The following is a 16246-nucleotide window of genomic DNA, read 5'->3' on the forward strand; positions in this document are numbered from 1 at the left end:
ACTCCGTGACTGACTTGATAACTCGTCGCCTCGAGCCTGTCTCTGTCTCCCTACCTTCAGTTGCTTGCATCGTCGCAAGAAGCAACGCCGTAGAAAAACAACATTCATATGTATAAATTACTCGAAGTACTGACAGATCACGGCTACGATTGCAAGGAATCAACTACGCAGACACTCTTTCCAATCCAACAAAAGAAATGGTACAATTGTCCCAGCCCAGTGGGTATTCAGGCTGGCTGTGGTCATTTTAAACTTACTTACATGAGCACATAGTGTAACACAAGCCCGGAAGTTTCCATCCAGACTTACAAGGGTAGATGCAAGTGCTCCTTTTCCTTTTTCATGGAAACTTTCTTTCTTTCGAATCCCTTTCCTTAATTCGAGTACTGTACACGCATCGAAAGAAAACGGAACACTGAAGAAAGAGATTCCATGTCTAACAACCATAAAAAGAAAAGGGCGCTTAAAAAACAATATTACATTTAGGCCTTGCCCTCGAGCTCAGCCAGGATCTTCTCACCCTTGGCGCGGGCAGACTCGAAGTCACCAACCATGTAGAAGGCAGCTAAAAGAAGGACATCAGCATCGATTTCGAATTTTAGAAGATAGATCATGTTCAAACTTACCCTCAGGAAGATCATCACCTTCACCGTTGATGATGGCCTTGAAACTGCGGATGGTGTCCTTGAGGTCGACCAGCTTACCCTCGATACCAGTGAAGACCTGGGCGACAGTGAAAGGCTGGCTCAGGAAACGCTGGAGCTTACGAGCACGCTCGACGGTGAGCTTGTCAGCTTCAGAAAGTTCGTCCATACCCAGAATGGCAATGATATCCTGGAGGGACTTGTACTCCTGGAGCATCTGCTGGACACGGGTAGCGACGGCGTAGTGCTCCTCACCGACGATACGAGGGTCGAGCATACGAGACTTGGAGTCGAGAGGGTCGACAGCAGGGTAGATACCCAACTCAGAAATACCACGGGACAAGACAGTGGTGGCGTCCAAGTGAGCGAAGGTGGTGGCGGGGGCAGGGTCAGTCAGATCGTCAGCGGGCACGTAGACGGCCTGGACGGAGGTAATGGAACCCTTCTTGGTGGTGGTGATACGCTCCTGCATACCACCCATGTCGACGGCCAGGGTGGGCTGGTAACCGACGGCAGAGGGGATACGACCGAGCAGGGCAGACACCTCGGAACCGGCCTGGGTGAAACGGAAAATGTTGTCAATGAAGAGCAGCACGTCCTGACCCTCCTCGTCACGGAAGTACTCGGCAATGGTCAGACCGGTAAGGGCGACACGGGCACGGGCACCGGGGGGCTCGTTCATCTGACCGAACACCAGAGCGACCTTGGATTCACCCTCGAGCTGAATGACACCAGTCTCCTGCATTTCGTGGTACAGATCGTTGCCCTCACGAGTACGCTCACCGACACCAGTGAAGACGGAGTAACCACCGTGGGCCTTGGCAATGTTGTTCTACATGGGATGCGTTAGTGAGAAGATCGAGCGAGAATTAGCGGAACATTTAGAATAACTCACAATCAACTCCTGGATGAAGACAGTCTTGCCGACACCGGCACCGCCGAAGAGACCAATCTTACCACCACGGGCGTAGGGGGCGAGAAGGTCGACGACCTTGATACCAGTGACCAGAATCTCAGCGGAGGTCGACTGCTCAATGAACTCGGGGGCCTCAGCGTGGATAGGAGCGAACTTGGTGGCCTTGACGGGACCACGCTCGTCAATGGGGTCACCAGTGACGTTGACGATACGGCCAAGGGTGGCAGGGCCGACGGGGATCATGATGGGAGCACCAGTGTCGCGGGCGGGAGCACCACGGGTCAGACCCTCGGTACCTGAAAGCCGGACATATGTCAGTCGACTCGATGGAAAAGCAACGCCGATATCGCCATGAAAAATCTAGGTGTCACGCCGGCGATGAGCAGAGGGGGTTGAGAGCTTACCATCCATAGCAATGGTACGGACGACATTCTCACCCAAGTGTTGCTGGTTACTCGGTTAGCCAAGGCACGATTGATGTCATCGAGGTTCGATATCAGATATCAAATACATACAGAGACCTCAAGGACGAGCTTCTGGCCGTTGTTCTCGGTCTCAATGGCGTTGAGAATGGCAGGGAGCTTGTCACCCTCGAACTTCACTGTAGGCTAGAGTCAGATATCGTGTTTTGACATTGCTATTGACCCCATTTTGATGGCTGTTGAGATGGATTTGACGCCAGGAAAAGATTTTCGCGGAGGCTGCCAGCAGGGTTTTCAACGGGGATATTCGCACGTACCGTCGACGACGGCACCAATGACCTGGTGAATCTTTCCGACGGAACCAGCCTCAGTGCTGGCGAACCTGGCCAGGGAAGGAAGGCCATTGGATCTGAGGGGCTGGATTGCGCGACGAGCGACGGGGGAAGGTCGAGCAAAAGCAGCCCTCCCGAAGGTCCGGGCAAGACCGCTAAATCATCCAAAAAACCGAGGTTAGCGGGCGAAAAAATGGGAAAAAAGGCGAATCAGCGAGAATTGGCGGTGCAACAAACCTCTTGAACATTTTGATGGTGTTTAAGAGCGAAAATGGGGTTTAAGAGGTCAAAGGGACAAGAAGATGGGGAGAGGGAAGAAAGAGGGAAGGGAAGGGAAGAGGTTGAGGTTGAGGTGGACACGGGCGACTGTGTCCGGCTTAGCCTTTCCGGGGCGGTTTTGCCGACGATCCCGTGATGTACCGAGCAATGCGCAAGAAAACCCAGTGCGCTCACTTTCCTCGAGAATAAGAAAGCACCGCTATCTGGAAACTCATCTTTCTTTTATCTTGAATGCCTCACGGTCAGATGCTGTGTTCTCCCGGCCATCGAGCCCAACTTGTCCGGGTTTCCACATCTCCATACTTGCCCTGTTGTGGTCTCCTAGGGGAATTCGCACACACAAACGGGAGACTTCTTGGCGCCCGGATGCAGGGAGCTTTGGATACCTGTACAGCTGTACCTCTCTAAGCCCCATCAAAATTTGATACTCGTTTACAACATGATGCATGTAGCTTATCTCCACGTCAACAACATATCATTGCTTATTCAAGTGCCTCAAATGAACCGATCAATTCATTCAATACACTTTCATCTGCTTTTTTGGTACCGGTTGCTCCAAGAACAATCCTCGCTCCTCTCGTCGGACGAACGCTATTATGGAAATTTCTGACGTGTTCTTGTAATCGACTCGTACTGCGTATTACCCATTGTAGGGTATCAAGTTCCTTCAGCTTATGAAACTGCCAGATAGCAAAGGCCAACGTTGTACTCAATGTATATGAACTGAGAACTACCTGCAACTTCAATCATAGGGAGCTGTCGTTTAGCGTACGCTGCATTAGCATTGGCCCACACGTAGACAAACCTATTGGCAGCATATAGCCTTTCGACCATATATCTCCATTGAAGCAGCTCTAGAAGCTGTATGAATGGGCACAGCGTTAGAGAATTGCCCATTGGATGTGCGTACTGTGGTGTGTAAGGTAAGTCTCAATAAGAGCGAATTCTACGTCATCAATACCAATAACAAAGTAGGAAGACAATGCAACACATGATCTATGGCTACAAAGGAGATACATTGATTATTGCACAGTACGAGATACACAAGGTTTTTCGGAAGTCGAATTGTCAAGATTGGAAGACAAGGGCGAAGTCAAAATTGTCCAATGGACCCAGGCACGCAGCCGAGGTCAGCAGAAAGGGCGAGGGGACGGGCACTCAACTCCAGCACTGCCTACCCAGCGTGTCTGAGTGCCACACCTGTTCCTCCCAGATACTTATCCTTCAATTTACTTCTCGGCAGGAGGGCTCTGAACGAAGCCCTTGCCCTCGTAGCCCTCACTGCTAATACCGTAGAGAGGGTTGATGTTCTCGCGCTGTTGTAAAACCATGTCAATAACTATTCAACCACACAAGAGTAAAAAAGCTCCCACTAAGAAGCTCCCCATAACAGCGATATATACGTACCTTGGCGTACTCGTTGGAGGCTTCCTGCCACTCCTTGGACATGGTCTTAGGCTGGGGCTTGGCGAACAGATGGATCACGTAGAAGACGGCGAAGGAGGCCAGGGTCAGCTGAGTGACCTTCCAGAAAATACGCATGCCCTCGCCCTTGGGAGGAACCGCGCGGGGGCCGTGAGGACCGAAAGCAATCCAGTAGGCTAGAGTCTCGAGTCAGCAAAAATTCTGACCAGCGGGGAATGCCTGGTATCCGCGTCAAAAAGAGATACATACCAGCCTTCTTCTCCTGCAGAGTCATCTGGTGCCAGTCAACCTTCATACGATCCCTCAGCTGCATCCACAGTTCGGCCTGCTCCTGGGGAGGCATGGCCTCCCAGCGCTTCTCGATACCGGCGAGTGTGGGATTCGAGATGGCGTGCTCGGAAGAGGCGCGAGTCTGCTGGGAAGCAATGGACTTCTGCTGAGGCTGAGGACGAGCGTTCAGGCAAGCAATTGGGCTGGGAACAGTGCGGTAGGAGCGAGTGGCCGTGGTGGGCATGGCAGAGCTGCGAGCAGCAGCCCGAGAAACGGACCGGAGGAACATTGTGTGTGTGAGGGCGCAAAGGCGACGAAAAACGTGTCAATTGAGTAGAGGATACTCTCCGGTATAAAAGAGCGTCAATTCCCCGGATTGGAGGCTGGTTGAGGCTGGTCAGTGGGTGGAGGAGGAGACAGAGACGACGTTCGACTGTGGTTTGAGGTGGAAAGTCGAGTTTCCGAACGACAAGCTTAGTCCGTTTTGGCGGCGCTCTGATTGGTCGACAGCCACGCCTGTCTTCAGACAACCCGGCCGTTCCCTCATCAAGGACATCATAAGTTTATCGAGATCGCACATCCATTCGCCAAAGACTCTTTCATTTTTCAGTGCCTAGACTGCCTTATCCGCTACAATGGAGATATCCGATTCCGACCGGGCGACTTGCCGTTTTGGCTGATCCTCACTATTACTCATATCTACAACGGCAACCCCTGCAGAAAGAAAGAGGGATGATTTGTGGAGGTGATATCGTGTATTCTACTCTACAAAGAACCGTCGAAATCACACCCCATTGCAAGGTAGCAATATTCTGTACAGGCAAACGCTGACTCATGAAAGAAAGACAATCCCCCTCCCAGTCGTTTTGTTCACGATGACAACCGCAATAAGACGGTACGGTCACTATAGAGGCGGTCAGTCGTAACAATCTCATATTGAAACTATGTGTGTGTGCTGAAAGGGTCATCGAGTCGGTCGCTTGGAGGTACTCTCGACCCTCATATGAGATTAGTGCGATAACTAGCACACACACACACTAGGTCAACTGGCCCGGTCCCAGCCGGTGCTGTCGTCTATTTACCGGCCTTACCACCGCTGGCCTCGGTCAGAACAGCCTTCCACTCAATGTCGGACTTGTCGTCGGCGTGGATGGAGGTGTGGATGTTCAGAGCGTTCTTCAAGTTCTCCCGTGTGCTGGCATAGATCATGGACCACTAGAATGGTGACCGTCAGAATGTGAAACTTTGACAGAAATATTAGAAGACCCAAGCCATACCAGAGTAGGTGTGTCTGAGGGAACCCAAGAGATGAAAACAATCTTGCTTCTACAAATTCGGTCAGCCACAGAAGCCCATGCCATTTCAGAGCGACACAAGCAATCGTACCTCTTGCCCTCACCGCCACCGAGATCATACTCGACATCGTAGACTGCATAACGAGGAGCGGGATTACCCTTGCTATCCCTGGCAGCATCAAGCTTGCTACGGAAGACCTCGTAGTCCTCTTCTTGCGAGACCTCATCGATGACAACCTCCTTCTTGTTATCGGCGATCTTGAAGATAATGAACTTGGTCTTGTTGGCCTTGTTGCCGCTCATGCGGAACTCGTTGAATGCAGTGATGCACTCATCTGCGATAGAAACACTATAGCAGAAAAGATGGCCGTCAGTATGAATGCGCAATCGGTTTGGCTAGTGCCGAGCTGCCATAGGAAGCGGAAAAGGTACAACTGTCAACATACCCGGATGCGAGCTGCGAGGCAAGAAATACCATTAGTAAGTGTGCCCCTACAGGGAGGGGTAAACCGAATGATTATGACATACCGACATGGTTGCCTGTGTGATATAGACCCCGAGGCTGATTTAGGAGATGATAAGCTGCATTCGCACGCGATGTTAGTGATCTCACTTGAATCTTCTCGATACCTTGAGGTTTGCTAATTAGTCAATGCTCACTCACATTAAGAAGGCTCCCGAGATATTTTACCAATAGTGGCAGTTTGGGGCAAAAGGGGGTGAAATAATAGAGAGTGGAGGATTGCGAAACGGAGATGGAGATAGAGGGGCTTTGCTGTTGTGCTTGCGTTGTTGATGTGATGGTGGGGGTGGGTTCTTCCACGTGACTCTCAGTCGCACCACAAGCACAGCCCGTCCTTTTCTTGGTTTTGCCCCCTGAATGGATGATTTCTTTTCTCTTTTTTCGCTGGGTTGAGGGAATATCAGAGATTTGCAGATAGATAGTGTCCGGAGAACCCTAGACTTGCAAGATTTAATCTATACACACTGCTTTCTTTCAGATTGATGGCCACAGTTAACTTATATCCGTATCATTACTTTGCTGCCTGTGTGTTGACAAATAGATTATATATTCTTTATAGCTCTATACACCCATCCATACTCTGATATAGAAGGCCTGAACAATTGTATACAGCCAGGCAACATAGTTATCACGTTTACTATCTTTAAGACAACGTTGCCATATCACAGCAATCGGATCTGCCTACATCATAGCTCCATATTACCATCCATTGATGGAACTCAACCATGGGACCTGACGACGACTAGCCCCTAGCGAGCCATATATAACGTCAGTTAATCCACAGATGGCTTACAGTTGTGGTCTTTGTGTCACAATCGAAGACGACTTCATAAATTTCCCAGATTTAGCTCTGATACGGAGTTAGTACGATGAGCAAACCTTAAGCCTGGGGTAACTGTGGACTTTTGCGTCTAATTTGATCAGATAAATTGGAGGTTTTGTAGATGTTATGCTCGCAGTGCCACAAGGCAGACGCGAAAAGGGTTCTTATGTACATCTATAAATATGTATTGAGATGGTCAACAATCGTGCTCAACCCACAGCTACCTGATCTTGCGACAGGTCTGAGAGGAGCCAGAAGGGAACGCGAACTATCATAGAATAGAAAGGCATCAAGGCCAACAACAAGAAATAGCTCACAGGCGTAAAATGGGGTATATCAATATGAACCGTAAAAAGTCGTTTCACAAGCATCCGTCGAACCGCTTCGCGACCATTATAAGATGATGGTCCAGTAGCTGCATTGTATGCTCGCGACAGCGAAGGAAATAAGTGAGGAATCGGATGGAAGGAGTCGTCATGTCTTTGGTACATCAGAATGACAAGACGGAAGGCGTAGAGCCATACTAATTAGGATACCCCTACTCCTCCATACTGGGGAAGTCTATCGCTCCTATCCTGCCGATGGGTGCGATGCTGATGAGAGAAGGACAAGCTGTGTCATGAAAGCATAAGACCTCCGGAGGGTGCAAAGAATCATAGGTTGTGACAATCTTTTGAGACAAAAAGTCAGGCAGGAGATCACGAAACATCTTCATCCTGCCCGCCTTCGATGATCTTTCTCCAATGCTGTGGAAGACAGACACAGACCAGCGGGAATGCCTTGATATCTCCAGTAGGCGATGGAGAGGCAGCCAACCTCTGTGATCCATTAGACACACCACTGTCACGCTGCTCGCGGTGCCTGGCGTCATAATCTTCTGCAGTTTCCGGCACCCGAATGCCAGTCGCCCATCCGTCGTCCCAAATGCCAATCACCTTCAACATCTCTCCGCGTTCCAAGGCAAACTCATCCCCTGCCCGCGGCTGATAGGCCCAGAGGACAGCTACCTTATCACCGGGGCGTATGTCATCAGGTGAGTAATAATCTTGGAACGAAGACAATTGCTCCGACTGCCCACTCGCAACGCCTTCGGGTGAAGAAAATTGGCCATTAGTTCCTGAGCGAGGCGAGGAGTCACTATATGCGCCAGCCAGGGCGGAGTTGCTGGAGAGAGATCCATGGCGTCGTCCAGTAACCGGCGGAATTCTCTTTGACATTGCGCCCGGGCTTGCCCCGTAACCTTCCGAGTCGGACGTATCGCTGTACTTGGTGCTTCCAAAGCGAGCCGGAGAGTTACGAGAGCGCGCGGGGGACAAGCTTGGGACCTCGCGCAGAGCAGACATCCTGGCCACCCGTCCGCCTGGCACCGAGGGTAAGCCTTGCTGATTTTTATCCGGTTGCATCGACGGAAACCCTTTGCGTTGCGGATTGGGCTTATTAAGAGCACTATAATCCCGTGACTTGCGTCTGCGCCGTAGACAAAGGAGGACCAAAAAGATAAGAGCTGCCAGGAGGGCGGCTCCCGCAACAGATCCGATGACGATGCCTGCGATTTGCCCTCCCGATAGTCCGTCATGAGCACCGGCATCTGCTGTCGCGTTGGACGTTGAGGTGAATATTGGACGCAAAGTCGCAGTTGGGGTGGGAATCGTAACACCTTCGCATCGGCTCGCGGCATTCGCATTGACACAGCATGAATCAGTCGAGTTGGGTGAACTGGCTCCACAATATCCACATAGCCCGATCAAATTCGACCTATAGCCGCACTCGTGGGGTTCGTTATCCGCGCCGGAAATGCAAGTACCAGTGAGTGAGTCGGCAGGCAAGGAGCATATGGTAAAGTCTGACCGGATTTGACTCATATAATTACTGCCTGTTATCCGGCAAAGGTCAGCATTGACGACGATTTCCTCCTCGCTCGTGGCCATCAAGGCGCAAGTGTCGGCACAAAGCGGTCTTGACTGCTGGCCAGACAGATTGCAGTAGGTCTTTGAGCTTTGAACGAGCCCGCTGCATATTGTACTGGTGGTATAGCGGGCATAATAGTAATTCGCGTGGGTGAGATTGACTCCTTGGCATCCCAGATAGTCGATATACCTAGATATGATCATGACGCTTTAGGCGAAGCTATGAGTGACCCTGGTCGGATTATGCACTTACTTTTGCTTGACATACGAGCCGTTCACGTAGTTGCTCAATTCTCGATCAAAATCGTCCAGATTCGATACATATTGCATGAACGGACTACCAAAAGGTCAGCACGCAGCGAGCAGGTGGATACATGGAATATGGCCTACAAATCCGTGTACAGACTCGAGCTGGTTGATATGGATGAGCCATTGAAAGCAGGACACTGCGTGGACCCCGATAGAGAGATGCAGGTGCCTGCCATCTCGCTCCTGGCCGCACAGGGTAACCACGAAGAATGAAAATGAAGTTGAGCAGTGCGGATGTAGACAATGCCGAATTTCAAATGCGTTATCAAGTGAAGTAACCGAACTCGGTTCTCATGGTGTTGTCTCCTCCTCGGAATGATTATCACAACTCAATAGGCGGGAAATTGCGAGAAGTCAACTGAGACGGGAGACGCACCGCGTCAACCTGGAGGAACTGACGGAAAAGAGTGTTGATGAATGGCGACGAACAGTGGTGCAAAAGTGAAAGGCGAACGAGTGACTTGGTTTCCGAGGAAAATAAGGACTGAGACGTCCGCGAAAAAAGGCGTACCAAAGATGGGACAAAAAGAGTCAGAGGAGAGAGAAAATGGGTCGGAAAGAAAACAACCGGGAGAGTATTGGCCCTAAGGATGAGTAGCGTCAAAAAGAGAGTAACAAACGGTTTGGGCGCTCCGAAACGGACGTGGAAAACGAGAGGACGGGCTTATTTCAATTATAATATAAGATATCTGGAAGACAGGACTTTGTAGCACAGATCACAGGAAAGCTTTTCAAAGTTTCAAGGGTCAAAGTAAGGTCTCGAACCCCAAGTCGACTCGATATCGCAGATTCGCAGTCTGCAGAAGACACGCTGCATCCGAGGCGCGGCGCAGAAGAAGAACAATAATAAAAGGGGGTACCGGCCGCTTAGCCAGTAGATAGATAGATAGTCAGGTACGGCACAATAACTTAGGTAGTCCTGCTGCACATTGCCGGTCACTTTAGCCTCGAAAGTTTGTGATAGGTAATTAAACAGACTCCACTAAAACGAGGCTAGAACTAAACTGACCTTGGCGATTTGCGGTTTGCGGTGCCGGAAGCTGTTAGAATCCGTACGTGAGAAACAATAACTAATAATAAGGGTCGAGATCCACTGGTGCTCATCTTATACGGAAGTAGTAGGTAAATATTCGATGCAAAAGAAAAGCACTTTAAGACAGCTACCTTAGGGAGCGAGTGCAACAGGTAAACTGCCCGAGTGCGACAGTGCTACATTGATAATGCTTGGTACTCGAACAAACCCAGGTACAATGAAGCTTCGATGTTGTCAATTGACGTGGCAGCCCTTCTCAGTGTACACTTGGGGTTTGGGAGGCCATCTGCTATCAAGACAGCTCACATCATCCATTACTGTCATTGTCATATGGTGTTTTAAGGTCGCCAACCCTTACGTTATCTCAATTTTGATATAGAGATCATATTTTGATGGTTCCTGGTTGGTTGTTCGACCTCGATTCGTTGTGGAACACGGGAGAACCCACCGACCCAGTGTTCCTTGGATGAGGGCAGGTCCCTTACTTATCAGGGACGAACTAATAATACTTATAGCTCTTTACCGGGGGTCGGTATGAGGACAATAATGAAGTAGGGAGCACTACGAGTATGAGCGTGAGACAGATATTGATAATAGGGATCATTTCTCCATGCTTTTCTCAATCGAACCTGTCGTTTCGAATTTGCCGCGAGTCCTCCTTATTTACAATGCATATTGAGTTGTCAATGCTTGGCTGATCCCCATCTTAAGTCGCTCGGGTATTCATCTAGGGCTTGGCTGTAAAGCAACACCACAGCAACGTTGGCATGCAAATCATTCATGATGTGGATCATGAGGTCTCTTGGTGCGATAGAGCATATCCAGATCAGACACAGAACGATTAAATTTGTCTTGAAGACCAATAGAACTCCCCTCTACTTGACTGTCCATATGCTCTTCGCGCTTTGTCGCATTTCTTGTCCGTAACAAAGCCATTTGAGTTTATATACATCGCAAAATGCAAAGACTGCATGAATGTGGGGGGTCGGGCTCTTCAAATTGGCTTTCGAAGTCCCTAGAAGATGGCCAAGGTGATATGACCTCGGTGCGATGTCAGAGGTGTCTAGAATGACTCGATTGGTAAAGTTGTTGGCTGAATCTGACAACTAGGTTCACGTCCCCGTCAGATGATATGAAGCCTGAAAATTATGGCATGAACGTCCCGCAAAATCAGGTGACATGTACCGACGTCATATGACGGAGGCTGAGGCTGAGGCAGGCTCCCATCCTACTTTATCATTGAGAGAACCATCCGTCGTCGTCACATTTATCTGAGCCTCCTAATTGTAAAACTACTCATTCTCTGTGGCAGTTTGCTCTCAGTGTAGACACTTTAGCAATTCTTCATTCATCCGAAACTGCGTACAGTCAGACAGTTCGTTTAGTTCAATACCCCATCGAACGCAACCATGTGCGGTTCAGACATCTTTCTTGGGATTCTCGCGATTTTCTTTCCACCAGTTGCAGGTGAGAAGTTCTTCTGACGTGGTTTCCTTCATGTTGTTCTAGCACCAGCTAACATATCCTCTCAGTGTGGATTAAAGTAGGCATCTGCACAGCCGACTCGATCATCAACCTTGCACTTTGCTGCCTAGGCTACGTCCCCGGTCTTCTACACGCATGGTACATCATACTCAAGTACCCCGAACCAGACTATGATGACCCGAACTACGAGCCCATTCCTGGCCATGCCGACCCGGGACGGGACACTGAAAGTGGTCGTGTGACATACTATTACGTCTCTCATCAGCCCATCCAGCATCCATCCCAGAGAGGTTATGGCACTGTGGCACCGCAAAACCAGCCGGCGCCGAGCCCTGCTCAACCTCAGCAGCAAGCGCCCAAGCCACATCGGGAGGAAGGTCAGGGAGGAAGCAGTGACCAAGCTCAGGGTGACTCCCGGGCACCACCAACCTATGCTGAAGCTGTCAAGGGAGACCACAAGGTGCAGACGCACGATTGAACGCTGGTAAATATGTACGAGAGCAGCTTATTGCCGAACGGTGACCGTTTGTGTCGAGGGCTCTGTTTCATCTAGCTTGCAAGGCACTCTGCTGCGTCTGAGTAAGACGGATATGTTATAATGTCATGCTTCATGAGGACTTAACGAATAAGGGTTGTTATGTTATGAATTGATACCACCACGTTGAAACGAGAGAACAGGAAGAAAAATATAATATTACATCGTCGTCTATGTTACACAGCCTACTTAACTTGCACAGTTTATTTGAGAGAGGACGAGGATCGAAGCACTCAAGAACATGTATTCTTTATAAGAATTGTACCATTCCATCATAATATTATAACATTACAGAGGTATATCAATTGCAATATTATTCTTGGTACATTTAGAGAGGTAGTAGTGACAGATCGGAGCCTTTCCCGCATGTTCTCCGCTCCGCCTTTTGTTCCGATCCAAGGTCAGCTCAAGACATTGAGTTTCCACCACAACAATCCAACAAGAACTTGCTTGGATTCAAGGTTACCATTAATTGGCCATGCAGCCCATGCCACTGCTTCTGAGGCAGTCGCTTAGGTCATCTGCTAACTTTGCGAGGACTTCGCTCTCGATACGGCCACAGTTTTTACCCGCCGCTGGGCCGAACATTCGACCTGCGCGAGATATACAGCGGAGCTTATCGGTCTGTGTACGATGTCAATTCAGGTCGCAATCACTATTATATTCATCTCCTGAGAAAGGCACATCAAAAGACGACGCAGCTACTCAGCAGTCAAAGGATGCAAACTCAACGCCGACGCCCGGCGATGAATCGCCAAAGGTAGAGCCGGATGCAGAAACCCAACGGCCTTCTCCGGCCGCAGGAGAACAGGAGACTTTACAAGGGTTCGACCAAGATGCAAAGAACGAACCGAAACGTGAACCTGCAGAGAAGAAGGGACTACCTTCGTATCTGGAAGAACGCCGGTCACAATTGTCCAAACAATTTACCGCGATGATGGACAACCTCCAATCCAACGTTTTCGTGGCGGGCCAGCGATTAAACGATCTGACAGGCTACTCCGCCATTGAGGCACTCAAGAAAGACATACAATTGCAAGGTGTGTTTCGAAAATGATTGGAACTTCCAATTCCTCATCGCTAATCATTAATTCTTTGGACCAACAGAGGAACGACTCCGAGCAGCCCGTCAACGGGTCCGAGAAGCCAAAGATGCCTACGCGGCAGCCATCAACCGACGCTCTGCCTCGCAGCGCGAAGTCAACGAGCTTCTCCAGCGGAAACACGCCTGGTCTGCCGCAGATCTCGAGAGATTCACCCACCTTTACCGCAACGATCACACCAACGAAGTGGCTGAGATGGAGACCCAGGATGCCCTGTCTGCCGCGGAACGAGAGTCCGAAGAGGCGGCCGCGCAATTGAGCAAGAGCATCCTCTCGCGCTATCACGAGGAACAAGTCTGGTCGGATAAGATTCGTCGAATGAGTACATGGGGTACTTGGGGTCTGATGGGTGTTAACGTTCTCCTCTTCCTTATCTTCCAAATTGCCGTCGAGCCATGGCGTCGCAAACGACTCGTGAAGGGATTCGAAGAGAAGGTCATCGAGGCTATCGAGAAGGAGAAAGCCATCAACCATATCGAGATATTGAAACCTCAACCTGCTCTTACATCGACGTCGCCCTCCTCGGAGGAAGCAGCGGAGCAAACAACTACTTCAACAACCTCTGAAGTCACTCCAACCAGCGATGAAAACACCCCAGCCGCCACGGATGAAGCTATCACATCCGAACCTGTTGTCTGGGACTCCGATCCTACACCCACCATCGCCACAAACATAACCCATGAAACCGCAACAGAAACGACAGAGGACAGCGCTCCCAAGCACGCTATGGTCAATGTCGTCGAACCCCGCAAATCTCACCTCTCCCGCATTCTTCCTCCTCTTCCTCCTCCTACCTCCCTCGACTCATGGCGACAAACTCTCAATGAGCTATTCAGCGATCGCAGTATGGTCATTACACAGCGAGATCTGACCACTGTCGCTCTTCAGAGCGCTGCTGCGGGTGCAGCGATCATGGGTCTAGTGATTGCTTTGATTCGGCCCCGATAATTGGCCTATTACATATGCATCGGATCTCTCGTAACTAGTTTACCTGGGACGTCGACTTGTATCTTGAACCTGTACAGAAATGGAATAGAGGATAGATGACTGAGTAGGGAAATTCAACTTGTATATTATTGTACAGCTGGCGCAGTCAGGTTGAGTTGCCGAGTCAGCTCGGCGAAGTACTTCGAGGATACCTTAGCAGTAGAGATTACCAGATCCAATGAACAAAAAAGACAAAGGAGATTGAACGATGAATATACGTAAACTGAACTATGACATACATGTACTCGAACCAACGCTCAACAGATCTACATCTGAAGTCCACCACCTCTTACTGCAGATCAACCTCAACTTCCAACTGCTTCATCAGCTGCCACAAGTAAGAGGAACCGACAACTCGCTTTTGACCCGCATGCGCGTGAGGCAAGGTCTCAGAACGAGGAAAGTCTATACTGAAAGACAAGAATTTCACAGACAAGTGAGTGATACAGGGGCCTGAGCAGCGCATGTTGAAAGATGGTACAAGAGCTCATTTTTGGGTCCATATTAAAACACGGTCTCTTCAATCTTGACAAACGCAACAAAGCTAACCGTCTAAAGCACAAACACTCCCCTCTTCTTCGTCTCTCTTTGGTCTAGAACATTTGGCGACACACAAAGAAGAGATGTTTAACCAATGACAAGGGTGCTCTCGTCGGGGAAGCTGTACTGGGGAACCTCGAGGTTCAAAGGGGCAGGACCCTTCCGGACACGGCCGGAGATATCATAGTGGGAACCGTGGCAGGGGCAGAACCAGCCGCCGTAGTCACCGGATTCACCAATGGGGACACAACCAAGGTGAGTGCAGACACCTTCACAATAGAAAAATTCGCTATCAGTAACCGTCCAAAGAATATAGCAGAAACAGATGGCGTGACAACATACCAAGCATGACCAGCCACTCGGGCTTCTGGACACGGTCCTCATCGGGCTGAGGATCACGGAGAGTCTTCCAGTCATACTGCTGAGCCTCCTGAATTTCGTCCTGGGTACGGTGACGGATGAAAACGGGCTTTCCACGCCACTTAATGATGACCTGTGGATTCGTAGGTCAGTATAAGCGCTCGGAGTAGCGAAGTGCGCGTGATGCTTCACGGATAAACGGGACACGTACGTTCTTGCCCTCGGGGATCGAAGCAAGACCGATCTCAACCTTGGCCTGAGCCAGGACGTCGGCGGAGGCGGACATGTTCACGAGGAAGTCTGATGGTAAAAATTGCATATCAGCAACGTGCTCCATGTGATACCAAAAGACCCAAACTGCCGAATCTCCCGCAATTGTATTCCAAAGCGACATTCAATCCTTTCGTTCAATTCCATCTCTTGTCGTGAATTGCCTGATAACACCTACCCTGAACAGTAGCCTTGGCACCAACAGCAGATCCGAGACCGAGGGCTCCGGCCATGAAGTAGGAGAAAACCTGGTTCGAGCGGGGAGGCTTGTTGGAAGCGTATTTGCTGAAACTGGGGATCTTCAGGGTCGACTGGTAGTCGTTGGAGCTGCCGAAAGGGCTATCGAAGGAGGAGGACTTGGAGGCCTCGGACAATCCTCTCCGTTGTTGGCAGGAGGCGACGGCAGCGCGGCTGGTGGGCAGCTGCTGGCGGGCGCAAGCGCGCAGCAGAGTGCTCGAGGCGGAGGAAAGCGACATGATGAGACTAGCAATCGCAATGAATTGCGGGGAGGTGGGTGGAGGGGGGGAAGAGTTGAGGGGGAAAGAGAGCAATTGAATAATAGGACGGGAGGAATTCGATGAGGTTGAACGGAGGCCCGGCATACGGGTCGAAAGAGCTTTCTACGACAAGCGATCGGAATCACGGGGCGCCTCATTGGCTGGAGCCCACGACAATTCCGGCCGCCAAACGTTCTTCAAGCAGTTGCCATCTTTAGGTCTACTTAGAATGCTATTCTTCCAGACTCTATTCTATTATAATAATAATTGGTCTATTCAATATGATTTCAT

The 16246-nt window shown here is 50.0% G+C and overlaps 6 protein-coding genes across 6 annotated transcripts; 1 reads left to right on the forward strand and 5 right to left on the reverse strand.

Moving 5' to 3' along the window:
- Nucleotides 1–482: 482 nt before the first annotated feature.
- ALT_6873 (F1F0 ATP synthase subunit beta) lies at nucleotides 483–2562 on the reverse strand (the record flags this gene model as incomplete). Its single annotated transcript, XM_033559584.1, has 7 exons — nucleotides 483–565; nucleotides 627–1476; nucleotides 1540–1856; nucleotides 1965–2007; nucleotides 2076–2161; nucleotides 2300–2469; nucleotides 2552–2562. 7 exons carry the CDS (start codon nucleotides 2560–2562, stop codon nucleotides 483–485), a joined length of 1560 nt encoding a protein of 519 aa, XP_033415475.1.
- A 1260-nt stretch (nucleotides 2563–3822) lies between these two features.
- ALT_6874 (cytochrome c oxidase subunit IV family protein) lies at nucleotides 3823–4577 on the reverse strand (the record flags this gene model as incomplete). The annotated part of the gene is made up of 3 exons (XM_033559583.1): nucleotides 3823–3909; nucleotides 4001–4194; nucleotides 4268–4577. 3 exons carry the CDS (start codon nucleotides 4575–4577, stop codon nucleotides 3823–3825), a joined length of 591 nt encoding a protein of 196 aa, XP_033415474.1.
- Nucleotides 4578–5362: 785 nt separating this feature from the next.
- On the reverse strand, nucleotides 5363–6061 carry ALT_6875 (actin-binding ADF family protein; the record flags this gene model as incomplete). Its single annotated transcript, XM_033559582.2, has 4 exons — nucleotides 5363–5503; nucleotides 5566–5614; nucleotides 5675–5932; nucleotides 6030–6061. The coding sequence occupies 4 exons, from the start codon at nucleotides 6059–6061 to the stop codon at nucleotides 5363–5365; spliced, it is 480 nt and encodes a 159-aa protein (XP_033415473.2).
- A 1566-nt stretch (nucleotides 6062–7627) lies between these two features.
- Nucleotides 7628–9321, reverse strand: ALT_6876 (SH3 domain protein; the record flags this gene model as incomplete). The annotated part of the gene is made up of 3 exons (XM_033559581.2): nucleotides 7628–9026; nucleotides 9090–9173; nucleotides 9227–9321. 3 exons carry the CDS (start codon nucleotides 9319–9321, stop codon nucleotides 7628–7630), a joined length of 1578 nt encoding a protein of 525 aa, XP_033415472.2.
- Nucleotides 9322–11587: 2266 nt separating this feature from the next.
- On the forward strand, nucleotides 11588–14249 carry she9 (putative mitochondrion biogenesis protein (She9); the record flags this gene model as incomplete). The annotated part of the gene is made up of 5 exons (XM_089600147.1): nucleotides 11588–11645; nucleotides 11711–12123; nucleotides 12736–12826; nucleotides 12879–13238; nucleotides 13306–14249. 5 exons carry the CDS (start codon nucleotides 11588–11590, stop codon nucleotides 14247–14249), a joined length of 1866 nt encoding a protein of 621 aa, XP_089455609.1.
- A 666-nt stretch (nucleotides 14250–14915) lies between these two features.
- rip1 (ubiquinol--cytochrome-c reductase catalytic subunit RIP1) lies at nucleotides 14916–15934 on the reverse strand (the record flags this gene model as incomplete). Its single annotated transcript, XM_033559578.2, has 4 exons — nucleotides 14916–15097; nucleotides 15171–15321; nucleotides 15400–15488; nucleotides 15637–15934. The coding sequence occupies 4 exons, from the start codon at nucleotides 15932–15934 to the stop codon at nucleotides 14916–14918; spliced, it is 720 nt and encodes a 239-aa protein (XP_033415469.1).
- Nucleotides 15935–16246: the final 312 nt, after the last annotated feature.

Source organism: Aspergillus lentulus (genome assembly GCF_001445615.1).
Source record: "Aspergillus lentulus DNA, contig: Alt12, strain: IFM 54703, whole genome shotgun sequence".
Lineage (NCBI taxonomy): Eukaryota > Fungi > Ascomycota > Eurotiomycetes > Eurotiales > Aspergillaceae > Aspergillus > Aspergillus lentulus.